We start from the raw sequence: 14,043 nt of genomic DNA, 5'->3' as shown, positions 1-14,043 counted from the left end.
TTCAATAGAATTTGAATTGATTCCATAAATTCGTCCTGAACAAAAAAATATCCGCAGAAAAATTTCGTTCGCCAAATATATTTACTTTCCACCAGTAATTCTGTATAAGTACTTCCATCACACATGGAAATATCACATATATCTTCCTGTGGTTAAATATACCTGAGAGTAGAAATTTTCCTTTTCGCAATGCATGAGTTCAAATTTCCCGATAAACAGAAGAATCTCGACTGAAAATGGTGACGATCAACTTCTCCATCTCCCGCAACTCTCGAATGCAATAAAATAGGAATGTAAGACACACCGAAGGACAAGAGTCATGTGTCAAACGTAAACTACTGCAGTTTTTCCCGAGCACCCGACGGGTCCTCCACCGTTCAAACTCAATCCGTGAGTCACAACCAGAGGAAAAAATAAGAAAAAAAAAAAATAATACTGAACAACTCGCCGGGGTCCGTCATTGGCGGTTGTAAAAATATTAACCGAGGTCGTTGGTATCGGGTCGGAAATTTCGCTGCTCAATTGTCATTAATCCCCCCAAATTGTTCCTGAAGAACTTCGAATTTCTACAAGATTGCCAGAGTGACACAGTAATTATCCGCGATCGCGTGTGCTTACCGATTAAAAAAAATCACAAAATCATTGTGAAAATTTCATTTGCGCAGTTGGGCACAGCCTATCAGGAGTGGATCGTGCGCTCTCCGGATCTCGTGTACATTCCCACTGTTGTATTTTTATCCGGGCAACCGTCAGTGATTATCAGTGTTAAAATCCTCAACAATCACCCAAGACAGTCATAAAAAATCGTTGACAATGTCCTGAGAATTATAAATATATATATTCCTATAATCAACAGTGACTGAATCCTTCTAGAAACGCCTCGAGACATTCGTGCATAAAACAAACGAGTAACTGTCACGTCAGTGATAACCGCCAAATTCGTCAACAATGGAATGATGCAATTGAGATTCCACGATGAATATTAAACGCACAGAGAGCCCCAGGTTCGATGATTGAATACCTCCCGACGTTTTTGACGATAACCTCCAAAGAGCTCTACCTCCTGGTGCTCCAGCAACTGAGAGACCGTTCATCTCGATATATTAATTAGAAATGAGCTACCATGATGAGTACCGTTATCATAATGATACTGCATGGAGAGGGAAACAGGATCCAAACGGTTCAGCGATAATGCAGAGTCTTGATTCGCTCACCAGTATCAACAGGGACATTTATCACTCAGCAAATGGTCCCTCCTCTGGTGTATCACTCCACGGTATTCCCTCCCTCCACGAAGTTCATGATCCCAAAGAGAATATCAATTACAAGAGTTTCTTGCTGATCGATGGTAGAGAGTACCTCAAAGTATCCAGTGTTGAACAATTTATCAAGAATTTGGCTTGTGGTAATGAGGCGAAGGTCAAGGTCGTCTCGATATTTGGGAATACTGGTGATGGAAAGAGTTACGCGTTGAATAAAACATTTTTCGAGGGACACGAGGTCTTCCAAACGTCCAACGAGCAGAACTCCTGTACCCTGGGAGTCTGGGCTGCCTTTGATCACAGTCTCGGGGTCATTTGTCTCGATACCGAGGGACTACTGGGGATCACTGTCCACGAGAATGAACGCACTAGACTTCTGTTGAAGGTCCTTGCTGTATCCGATATCGTTATTTATCGGACTAGGTCCGAGAGACTGCACAGAGATTTATTCACTTTCCTTGGGAGTGCGTCTAGGGCTTATGGGCATCATTTTCATAATGCTCTTCAGGCGATTGGCAGGAGGGAGGGTGTACCTAATAGCTCCAGTGCTCTTGGCCCCAGCATCATCATCTTTCATGAGACCAGACACACCAGACCGCTTACCAATAGTAATTTCATTTTTTTCTCGGCAGTTAGATGTTAATAATAAATTATCAATATCTGTCCGATAAATTTCGGATTAATTGCCTTCGAAAATTCGGGAAAAATTCACGAATATTCATCAGCATTATAATTATTATTTGTGAAGAACATAATTTTTATCAACTACTCATTCCAGACACTGCAGAAAGTGCCGAAGATGTAATCCGCAATCGCTTCGTCCAGATGAGACTCGAGATCGAGGCATTCAGTTCTATAAAATACGTTGGCATCCAAACAAACACCCCACCAACAGACTTCAATTCCCTTCGTCACGCTGTAAAAAGTGAATTGGACAATACAACAGTCAGATCAGCAAGAAAACCCCACCTAGTCTACGGTACCCTAAAGCTCCTCAACGAAAAGTTTTCAGGTGAAATCCAGAGTATCTCGAACGTACTGTTCCCCGACCAGTACTTTACGTGTCCAGTCAAGTGCCTCAGCTGCGACTGCAGATGCAGAAACAGTATGGGTCACTTGAAAGAGGGCAAGCCCCACCTGAGCAACACAAGATGCCGATATCAGCATCAGTACGAAAATCTCGTTTACATCTGCAAGAAGTGTCACACCAATGGGAACGAGGTGATCGTGTCAAGCAGAACGAAAACAACTACCGAGAATGGCTGGTATGGCCTCGCCAAATACGCCTGGTCTGGTTACGTAATTGAGTGTCCAAAGTGCGGAGAAATTTACAGAAGCAGGCAATACTGGTACGGTAACAAGAATCCTGAGGAGGCAGCTGTTAGAACTGAGATAACACACGTGTGGAACGTCACAGCTGTTACAAATCTCAATCAGAATGCAGCGCAGAAGGTGATCGACGGTGTATCGTACATCTCCGAAGCTGTAGCCAATGCCTCACTCCAACCCACCAAAGCCATCACTGCTTGGGTTGCTGATCAGGTGGCACCAAACTACTGGAGACCCAATAACGAGATTAAAAATTGCCACAAGTGTAGGACAACATTCGCACCCTGCGATACAAAGCACCACTGTCGAAGCTGTGGTGAGGGCTTTTGCGCTGAGTGCTCCAGCCACGCCAAGCCTGTTCCCTCCAGGAATTGGTTCAGCCCTGTTCGGGTATGTGATGAGTGCTTTGAGAAGGATGACAATTCCAATGATAGTGAGGAGATCGGGGTTAAAGAGGATGTCAGTGTTAGGAAGGTCTCTGAGCACGTGGTCTCGACACTCAGTGCTGTTGGAACTGTTCTAACTTATTCCAAATGTAAGGTTGTCTTGAAAATTTTTAAGACGTTGGGCCTGAACTTTTAGTAATTCAATATATCTCGGAAAGTAATTTAATGAATTTCTGAAATGATTTCAGCTCTCATTAAAGACACCGTCAGACCAAATTACTGGGTACCTGACGCCGAACTGACGAATTGCTGTGTCTGTGACAATCTATTCTCCGACGTGTTGCCTCTTCATCACTGCAGAGATTGTGGACGTGGTGTCTGTCAGGATTGTTCACAACACCGAAAACCAGTCCCTCGTCGAGGATGGGATAATCCAGTTCGTGTTTGCGATGCGTGCATTAAAATTGACTGAAGTTATTCAATTCGGCTACGTCGCTCTTCGTAGATTTTAGTCAGTTATTGATCCAGGGATATATAGTAAACAATTGTGAATTGTTTCATGTACAGACGTTCAAAATTTTCATGGTTAACTCATCCAAAATTCCTCCATTGACTGATGATCGACGAAATGGATGTTAAGGGCAGTGCCATATCGTCATTTATTTTTATACCCCAGTAGATTGAATATTTTTATCACAACTCAATGCGATGGATATGAACCAAGTGGTTAAACGATATTAATTGCCATCCGAAAGAATTTTTTCGGTGAATATCTCGGAATTGAGAGGAGATCGGGTCTCATTACGATTCCACATCCTCAAAAGTTTTCAATTTTCAAACGCATCTCGTTCTGTCACTTTATTCCAGCGAAATCCCAAACGCAGATCAAATTTATAAAACCGGGAGATATAAATGGGAATGAACCACTAATTTACATGGAAGTGCAAATAATTACACTTATCAAACAGATAATACGAAAGAATGGGCTGTGAATGGATAATCGAACGTGCATTTTTGTTACGATGAAATACAAGAGATAACGGACAACTGTCAGCATTCCTCTGTATGAATTTGTGTTTGGTTTATTTGTAACGGTTTATCAATAAATTGAAAGAAAAAGAATTAATTTCAAAATAATTACTAAAAACTGTAACAACTCAGTCAAATCCCGATTATCACTTTTCCCAGTTAATTCCCCCCACTCTCAAAAATTTCTGGGGCGATTTCAGTCACTCTTGAATAAAAATGAATAATGAATGATCCCGGAGCAATGACATTGCCATTTTGATCTGTAAATCAGTCTCATTTAAAAATTGCCCGCCACGCATCACAAAGTATCTACAATCTGTCATTGGTCCTCGGCCAGTACCTCAAAAACATTTAGAGACCCATAAAAATCCCGCGACCCCCACTCGCTAAAATACCCAACCAACCACAAATCTCAATTATGTTATACCCTGACGTCACAATATGGCGTCCCGATCAGCTGGGTGTTGTGTAGAGTGTGCTTGCAATGCTCGTCTCCGTGAAAATCTCTAAGGACATCGTCTGTCTCGCCCGTTAACACGTAAGTCCGATGGTGCATTGGTGATACGTAATAAATCCCAAAAATAAGTGTCAAGTGTCTTTAAACATTATCTCACGCCCACAATCGACGAATCAACGATTGATATTAAACTGAAGGTGTATAAACGGAAAAACGCCAGTTCATGTGCCCATTTGAATTATCCGATTAATTTATCGGTACCGATCCCCGAGGTACCCTCCAGATGATCGACAAGTTCCCAGAGTTCTGACTCCCCTGTAATAAATCGTGAAATCCCGGTGATTGAATCCAGGTCGACGTGTAAATAAGTGGGACAAGACGAATTCCTCAAAATATGGTTATCCTCACACCTAGAATTACCACGTCAACTACATCCACTTGATCCTGATTTTTTGATTATCAAATTGTCCTCTTGATGGTACCCAGTCGATCCCAAAATGTGAATCTCAACATCGAACGCGTCTTCATCGAAGAAGAAAAAAAAGAATTCCGTGTGCAAGTGATGCCGTGGCCATTTTCATGCTTGCTCGAGTTTCGTAATCATTATCAACTCCATATTTGAATTCAACAAGTAACTCGACGGACTGTTTTGTTTTCCGAATGATTTATCAATTTTTGTTATCGCCAGGGAGTTGGATCCAGTCGTCACTTCAGTGATCCTCCCAAAATCGTCGATAATCCTGTGATTTAATACAATGAAAACAAATCGGATTTCCTCGAAAAAATCCTCTCATACTCCCCGATAATTATAATTAGAAATTCCGAAAAAATCGGTATGATCGTTGATGTTGATTTCAGTTGATTCAAAAAAAATCCGAAAAAAATTCCTAAAAATTCAAAGGTGAACAGTCGTATGTACATTCTGGTGGTGCATTTATCGCATTGTGTGGACGCTAAAAAATTCCTACGCCATCTTTCGTCGCTCTTAAGACGTACATTAATCGGTGCAACGTGGTTAGCTTACTCGATCGAGTGCAACAATGGGCTGGGATTGGCTTCCAAAAAAGAGCACTCAACGCCCACCCCCTGGGCCCATTCGAAACTATCGAGTGTCCCAACGAGTCCAACGATTCGATTGATTCATTTTCCTGGGGAAATCAGTTCAACATTCCGTTCAACATTCGTTAGCCATTTTGTAACGTACATAGAATAAACAAATGACGCAATTGCACACCGGGTTAGTTTCCTAGTAATATGGAGGGGGTGGGTGACGTGAATTTGAATTCACTGGGAAGTCGATTCAAATTTTCGTCCAGGTGTTTTTAAATTTTTTTGTTTTTCTCTTCGGGTCTTTTTATGGAGATTTTTGGAGGTTTGGATTTTTAAGGCATTCATACATGCAGAGTCTGGCATCTCGTGATCACCACGAGGAGGGGAGAATTGTGTTGCTAAGGCACCTCGTGAGCCGGTTGGTGGTGCAGTTGCTTGGCAACAGCATCTCTAGCCGCTCACAACCGCAAATACGACGCTATCATTGACGCCTCCCCCCCACCTACCTCCCCCTTGCATTCAACAAATTACGGGGAAAAATGTTGATAAAGTTGATGAAAATACCTCAGCCCGTCCACTTCATCAATCATAACGACTCCTTGCAAATTTGGGATTTATTTCTGTTGTGAAGTGGTTAAACGACGTTCTCAACTCCTGAGTTTATGGCAGATATCTTCGAAATCGTGAAAAATATCGATATTTTTGTAATAATCTTTTTCGTCGCTCTCAACTGGCTCTACAAAAAAGGTTCTAACAAAAATTTAATTTTCTCCCTCGGTTTCCGAGATATTTCCGATATATTCACCGACCTTACTTCAAATTACTATTTCGTTTTAATACTCCAATACAGATTTTCCCTAATTGAAGGCATGAAAATTCGACGGAAAATAACGAAAAAAAAAAATGGAATATCCGAATTAATTTTGGTGGTATTGAAGGATAGGAAGTTGAGGAAAATTTAGATAAATTGCAGAACAAGACCTTGAAGTAGACAGCGAAACTCCGAGCGGGGTAACGTTACCATGGAAACACGTGCTGACACGCATAAACGAACTTTGCGACTTTTTTTGCTCCTCACCAAAGAGAACAGAACAGAGCGAATCGGGTTGTGCGCGGGTGGGTAAATACCGGGATCGAATTGAGATAAATAATGGAATAGTTGAGGGTATGGATGGGGCAAAATAGTTGATACATTTGGGCTAATGTCCTAAGCCATTACAATCGTCACTGTGGTGCTTCTATTTCCGGCAACGACAAGAGAACTCTTCATCTTTGACTTGTACCTCTCTTTTTCATCCTTCTTTTACTCTTTCATGGGCGCATCGTGCTTATGTATTTTTAGACAGAGACTTTACTCAAATTAGACGTGCGTGCCCAATGAAATTCTAGGTGGTAACCATTTCCTTATTTTATTCCTCTGGGATTTTTTAATGACATCAGTTGCGATGGGTTTCATGAATTATTATTGAGATGAGGATGTTTATGAGGTTTTCTTCGTGGCGAAATGCCATTTAATCGCGGTAAAGAGAATCTCGGTGAAATCACACTTGAATTCGTCTTCAGAGCAAGATAATGAGTCGATTCTGGTTGTCTTGGATTTTATTTCGAATTATTTGGTGATAGAATTGTGGCATTTTCGATGTTCTCGGTGTTCACGGTATTTATCGTTCAGTTATTTTCATTTCTCGTTGCGGGTTTATTACTGCGATAAGGCTTTATCAATATTCCTAATTTATTTTTGGTTTTCTTCGAAGATTCTCGCGATTCCTACGAAATTCGTTCTCATTGCATTTTTCACCTCATTTTATTATTATTTATTTTCCCCAATTTCTCGCAATTTTCCGGAATAATTGAATTGCCAATCAAGTATTATAATGGAATGGAATATTCCGTTTAAAAATAGAAATTTTGGAATTCAGTCCCGAAAATATGGATTTATTAAACAATCTTATTAATTACTGAGGATTGCAGAATTAATTAGAACCTAATTTATCGATATTTAGAGACCGGGGCAACCGGCGACGGGTCACAAGGACATTAAATCCAGGAATAATCGAGGGGAAAAATAATAATAATGGCACCTGATAGGCCCGACAGTTCCGGAATGGAGACCGCTTGCGGTCTGGGTGTGACACGTGTCCTGAACATTGGAGAAGCTGCATTGACATTAAAAGAGGGGGACAATGCCAGTGGTTTTGGCGAGGGAACTAGTCCAGGTGCAACGGTGGATGTCGTCGACGATAATAATCCATCCGGGGCTAAAGGGGCAACCGAGGGTAGTGGTAAACACAGTCAGGATGATGATCTTACGTCGTTAGCATGGCTGCACCAGCAGAATCTTCTCAAAGGTCTCGAGATATCCAGCCCCACGAAAGTTATCAAGGATGAAAATATTTTGAATAACAATAATAATGATGGGGAAAGCGCTGATTTATCTGAGAATACGAATTCTGTATCCAGCTTGGATGATGGATATTACCCAGGTGATTTGAACAATTTTTTTCTTTTCATATTCCTTCGATATTTTTAAGAGATTATTATTCATTTATTATTCCATTAGTTTATCATTATTTACGAGACGAATCGAGAAGAAAACATCTAATTCTGAATGAACAAATCAAATTAACAAATCAATTAATTAATTGTTCGTTAATTTGTATCCCCAGAGAGCAATGGAAAGTCTCCAGTGAATGGAAAGACCCAGAATTATTCGAGTCCAGGGAAAAACTACGAGAAGACAGTGCAGTTGTATTCAGATTCTGTGAAATTGACGTATCCAACTCAACCGAGTAATCAAGCTAAGATATCACTGAACAATAATAATCTGCCGGTGTCGAATCGCAATAAGCATCCAACCCACATACCTTACGATCCTCATTTGCATAGAAACAGCAAACCACCGTATTCATTCTCATGTCTGATATTCATGGCTATCGAGGACAGTCCCGTTAAGGCACTGCCAGTCAAGGAAGTCTACGCTTGGATACTCGATCATTTTCCCTACTTCCGGAATGCACCCACTGGCTGGAAGAATTCGGTCAGACATAATCTAAGTCTCAACAAGTGCTTCAGGAAAGTGGAGAAGGCACCGGTAATTTATGTCACTCTTATTTCTGTGTATTCCTATTATTTTCAACTTTTACTTTGTGAAAACAAAAGTTTCTCGATATTTTTCTGCGAACATGTCAGCTCCCGAGGTATTGGAAGAATTGTGCGGAAAAGAGACATTTAGTTAAAGTCTTCTTTAATGATGGAAATATTTGGAAAATCATTGAATTGTTTTTGATGAAATTTTTAGAACCTGGGGAAGGGGTCGTTGTGGATGGTGGATGACCAATACCGTCCGAATCTTCTGCAAGCTCTCTCCCGGGCGCCTTTTCCTCCGCCAACTGCTCAAAATCTCTCATCCCCGGATAAAATACCGAAGAAAAATACAAATACGAGATTACCAGATCCCGTACTGTTTCCGTATCTATCGAAGAGGCTAGCATCAAGCAACATCACAGACAGTCCAGACCTTGAATTTGACAGCGATGTTGACGCAGCTGCTGTCGCAATGCTCTCGTTTAAACACGGACCAATTATTCTCAACCATAATAAAGGTAACACGATGGAATTTATTATCCGATGGACGATTCGTTATTTGGAATATTTTTTATAGATCGAAAAAGAAAACAAACGATTGAGCCTGAAAAATTGGTGCCTGTTATCACACGGAGTTCGAGTGAGGATCACACGTACAGTTGTATCACTTCTGCCAAAACAGACAGGTGAATAGAAAACGACTTTCGAAAAGAATCCTACAAAATATCGATATTCGTTATCTTTTCAATTATATTTTTCAAACTCTGAGTTTTTTAATTCAAATAAATCAAATTATTTAAATTTGTTCAGTCATTAAATTTAAATAATTACACTTGAACAAATTTGAACGAGCCAAACGATTTATTAAATTTGAAAAAAAAAGTTTATAAAATACAATCGGAATGACATCGAATATCTCTGAGTTAGTACCAATTTTTATTCGTAATTTTGAAAAATTGATAATTGGAAATTCTAATATGGATGTGGATTATAATATGAATTGAAAATTGAAATGAAAGTATTGCCAGCAAAAGCTCGAGCAACTCAGTGGAGGAGTCAGTGAGTGACGTGGACGAGCAACGAAAAATAGCAGAGGGTGCGGACGCCCTGTTGAACCTGGCAAGTGTTGCCCTGTCCCACAACAACACGAGTCCACGTCTGAATCACCACGAGATTAAATCCGTGGCCCTTCTGACTGGCACATCGCCCCCTTCATCACCATCACCACCTCCGAAGACATCGAACCACTCGTCCCCCTCTAAATCAAAGCGACGCACCACCTCGAATGACTACTCGAGTCTTCCTGACAAGAGACGCAGACGCTGGCGAGAATGGGGAGACACCAACAGGTATCTCAAACAAGTCAAGGGTTAGTGATCGTTCATTGTATTGTCAATATTTTTAAATCATCACTCTCCCCTGACACATGTGGCCAAAGTCGTATTTTTCTCGAGAGGCAGAGGGAGATGTAAAGAACTTTTTTAAATTGATTTGAATTAGGAAAAATGGAGAAAAGATTATTTAATTATGCCAAATAATTTGGCAGCACTGAACTAAAAGATGAAAAATAACACAATAAAGAAAATATCGAAATCAATTAGTTTGAGGTACGTCTGGCGTTAATTAATTCAATCTAAAGAGTGAGTTGTAAAATCGAGAATCAACACGTCGAATCGAAAATGCGCCCGATAAATTTAAAAAAACGAGAAGAATAATCGTGAAACGATGAGAGAAAAAAATGAATCTTGTTAGACCTGTTGTGAGGAATTATACATATTAATTCATAGAGAGTTTAACTAATTATAAATAGAGTTCTATATTAGTTTCCCTTCTGTAGATATGTATAGATATATATACAATTGACAAAGAGGAAGAAAATTATAATATTCGAATAGAGAAATTTAAATAATATATTTGAGAAGAAAATAACGACACAAAAATAATAAAAAAAAAATCTATAACGGTAAAATACTGCAGCGAATAATAGCAATTTGCACAGTCCAACGGCGGATGCGAGAGTAAAAGGTGCATGAACGAAATGAAAAATATAATAATGAAACACGATAAAAAGAGTTGTATAATTTTTTGCCTTTTTCTACTTCACTTCGAGCGAGAGCTTTTCCAGTTGAAGAAATTGTAATTCTTAACTGTTGCTGTACAACGTAGAATAGAATAAACTCAGTGGATACGCTCAAAGTAATCGCACCTTGTCACGTATATATTTTTATCAATTCGTTCTATACGATTCAGTAACAGCCGATTATTTCTTTGCATCATTCGAGGAGCGAAATAAAACGTACAATAATCTTGATATCGAGGTAAAATTTGAGTTTGCGAGGGGAATAAAGTGCGAAGACAAGTGATAACAGTGCGATTACTTTCGGGAATAAAAAAAAATGTTGGCTCATCCCAGTTATCTTCTACATGTATTATAGTGATGGTGAGAATGATGAAAATTGTCAGATTTTGAGAAGAGATGTGGTATATTTTTACAGGGCACTGCCCGCGTGATACGAATAAAGCTCTTCCTAACTTGTTCGCTGTGTAGTTTTTAGGGTAATCATGAAATATTAATCGATAAAATGCTCAGCGGGATAAATATGATCATTGCAATGCACGCGAGCACTGTAGAATTTTTAGTCCTATTATTTGTTGTTTTATTAATGTTTTAAATTCACTCCGAGACGTTGACGATAACTTCTTGAACAAGCATAATTATTTTAATGAATTGAAATTCTATTCGTGTCAGTCGTTGAAATGAAATTCAGCAAGTACCACGCAATAACCTCGATAAGAACGAGAAAAATAAACCAAACATCACAACCACTCTTTGAAATAATTTTTACTTTCGTAGAATAAGTCCGTTCGTTGCGGCTGAAGGTTTGTTCTTCCATATAGCTTATTCTAAACTAATTGAGTAGGAATTCACCAGACCCAACGCACTCGGGACTGGTCCACAATGTTTATCACAACTAGGACATGAGTAGAGCTAACAGTTAAGTCAGATGTGGGTGATCTATCACCCAGAGAAATAAGATACAAAATTTTAATAAATAGTGACATAGTCTAATTTAAGACAGAACGAAATACTAAAGCAAAATGAAAATACATGCAATATACCAGTAATATCTGATATCGGATGAAATACTCTAGTCGGCCGGTACTTTTTCAAGTGACTCAATTTGTTGTCCGATGAACCATGAGAAATGTACAGTATGTGGGAGGAGCTATATATATGTATGATAATGAAATCTTGTAGACTCAAATGATCGTTATTTTCTTGATATTTTCAATCAAGTCTTTTGAATATGAGAATATTTCAATCAAGTGACGATTGTACTGTGACTCGCCCGTTATGTTCTATTTTTTACGCTCGACGTAATTTATCAAGAACTTCGGGTGAGCAGGGAATATTTACCCATCCAACAATTGTATGGTAACGAGTTAGTGACGAAAGGGAAAGAATTATGCTGAGAATATCAATATACAGGGGGACATCAGCACAGAAAAATAGTCGATAAAAAAATTCAATTATTTCGAGGGATAGATTATTTCAGTTTTTGATGGACCAATTTTTTTTACATTTCGTCAATGAAAATTTCCTCCACTTGGTTTCTACGATGGAAAACAAGGTACAGCGAAAATAAATATCGAGAGAAAAATCAAAATGAAAAAAGTATTTAATGCAATTAACGCAGAGATCGATAGATTTTTCTGTTAGTTGACGTTTTTTTTTTTGTGGTAGTGGATGGGAAATTGTAAATGTGAAATGAAAATTATTGGTTCAGTCATTTTTCGAGGCATTAATATTGCTATTTTTCATTGTTTATTTATCGATAAAATTTGTAAGATTGATGCTGATGTCACCCTGTATATGAGAGCCATTTACACACCCAGCCACGGACAATCAAAATGCCACATGGTGTTTCATTTGCTTCAGTTGCTATGACATTGTGCCAAACCGAATGATGAAAGCGTTATTGATAATTAGGTAATATGAAAATTTAAGAACGGAAATTATTACGAGAAGATAAACACCAATGCCCCGTTATTTTTAATTTCATCCTGATAATCCTGTAGTGTTGTAGTGAATACATAAGACTATGTATATTGTACAATTTTCTGAAAAATCTATTTTGTTGGCGTAATTATTGGTTAATTACAATTACATTTATTATTGCTATATGATATTTTTAATTTCGAGACGATAGCATTGTAAAATGTTTGTTAAGTTTTTGGCCTTGCTTATATACAACTTTGAGTGTAATATTTTAGGCTGTAATTACAGAAAACAGAACTTTATCTAAACGATACTAAAACATCACTGTATTTATTATTAATTTTTGTAGTTTTTTATTTATTCTCTGTTTACCCTGGGGTTTTATGTGGAATTTTTATTTCTGGAGAGAAATTGAGTTGTCAGTTGACGAAGAAAATTTTTGGAAATTAAATCACTGGGATTTTCAAATATTTCAATGAAGTTATTTTTATTTGGAATTAGAAAGACTCATTCCGATGAAGATCCACACGGGAATATTAATATGACGAAAAATATATTTTAAACAACCTTGAATTCGGTGAATCTAAAAAAAAAGTCCAACGAGAACTACCAACCCCGGGTAATCTGTATTCAACCTGAACATTGAAACCGGCGCCGTCGTCTCCGCGAAGGACGCGGATGTTCCTGCACATCCGATTGGTCCCGCCCCGTCCAATAAAATCCCCCCAAGTCCAATTCCACCCCCGTGCCAAGAAAAACCCAATAATAAAAAACCCCCTATCCAAAAAAGCCTCCACCACCCGGGGGAAAAACCCGACCAAGAAAATCCCCGAAAATTCTACCTCCAAAATCAGTCCCACGTCACGTGGTACTGTGACGTCAGGATAGTTGAGGTACCATAAAAGCTGAAGCTGGGGCCTTCGAGAATAGAAGTCCAAAGGCAAAAGGCAGGGACAGTCGCCTCCCGTGGCGCACCAACGAAACCCGTCAGTCTGCATTCCAGTAAATCCGCTGCCGCCAGACGCCAAAGTCGACGCCACGAGTCCCCATCGAATAATCTCTCATTAATCCCCGATAATTGTCATTTACCCGCAATCTTATCTAGCCAATTACAATCACAACCCCCAAGTGAGAAAATTCCGAGAAAATCCCCTGCACGGAAAAAAAAAATCACGGCGGGGGGACTACGTCGACGAAAATGATTGACGGAAAAAATTGGATTGATCTGTGCATCTGTGCATGAATGCAGCAGTGCAGCAGTGCAGCAGTGCAGAAGTGCAAGAGTGCAGAAGTGCAGGAGTGTAGCAGTCGGAGTGATTTTTTTGTGTTGTTTTTATTTTCTGGTCAAAGGGAATAAACCGAGTGGTTGGACGCAAAAGGGTAAGCTAGGGTTAAATCCCATTTTTATATTCATGGGGGGAGGGGCAAGAGGGGGGCAAGGGGGAC

The 14,043-nt window shown here is 39.3% G+C and overlaps 2 protein-coding genes across 3 annotated transcripts; both read left to right on the top strand.

Annotated features, from left to right (window-relative positions):
* Window positions 1-52: 52 nt before the first annotated feature.
* LOC105269504 (zinc finger FYVE domain-containing protein 1-like) lies at window positions 53-3,956 on the top strand. Its single transcript, XM_011309816.1, has 3 exons — window positions 53-1,870; window positions 2,041-3,126; window positions 3,226-3,956. The coding sequence occupies exons 1-3, from the start codon at window positions 1,114-1,116 to the stop codon at window positions 3,447-3,449; spliced, it is 2,067 nt and encodes a 688-aa protein (XP_011308118.1). The 5' UTR covers window positions 53-1,113; the 3' UTR covers window positions 3,450-3,956.
* Window positions 3,957-4,456: 500 nt separating this feature from the next.
* Window positions 4,457-12,589, top strand: LOC105269503 (forkhead box protein N3). 2 transcript variants are annotated; one of them, XM_011309815.1, is made up of 6 exons: window positions 4,457-4,544; window positions 7,517-7,996; window positions 8,180-8,604; window positions 8,812-9,115; window positions 9,175-9,283; window positions 9,626-12,589. In XM_011309815.1, the coding sequence occupies exons 2-6, from the start codon at window positions 7,588-7,590 to the stop codon at window positions 9,969-9,971; spliced, it is 1,593 nt and encodes a 530-aa protein (XP_011308117.1). In that variant the 5' UTR covers window positions 4,457-4,544; window positions 7,517-7,587; the 3' UTR covers window positions 9,972-12,589. The 2 variants fall into 2 exon arrangements, with proteins under 2 accessions (XP_011308117.1, XP_011308115.1); XM_011309813.1 differs by having other exon boundaries at window positions 9,617-12,589.
* Window positions 12,590-14,043: the final 1,454 nt, after the last annotated feature.

This window comes from Fopius arisanus, unplaced genomic scaffold (assembly GCF_000806365.1).
Source record: "Fopius arisanus strain USDA-PBARC FA_bdor unplaced genomic scaffold, ASM80636v1 scaffold00070, whole genome shotgun sequence".
Lineage (NCBI taxonomy): Eukaryota > Metazoa > Arthropoda > Insecta > Hymenoptera > Braconidae > Fopius > Fopius arisanus.
The sequence above is the reverse complement of the archived record's forward strand: the minus strand, read 5'-3'. Positions and strand labels throughout refer to the sequence as shown.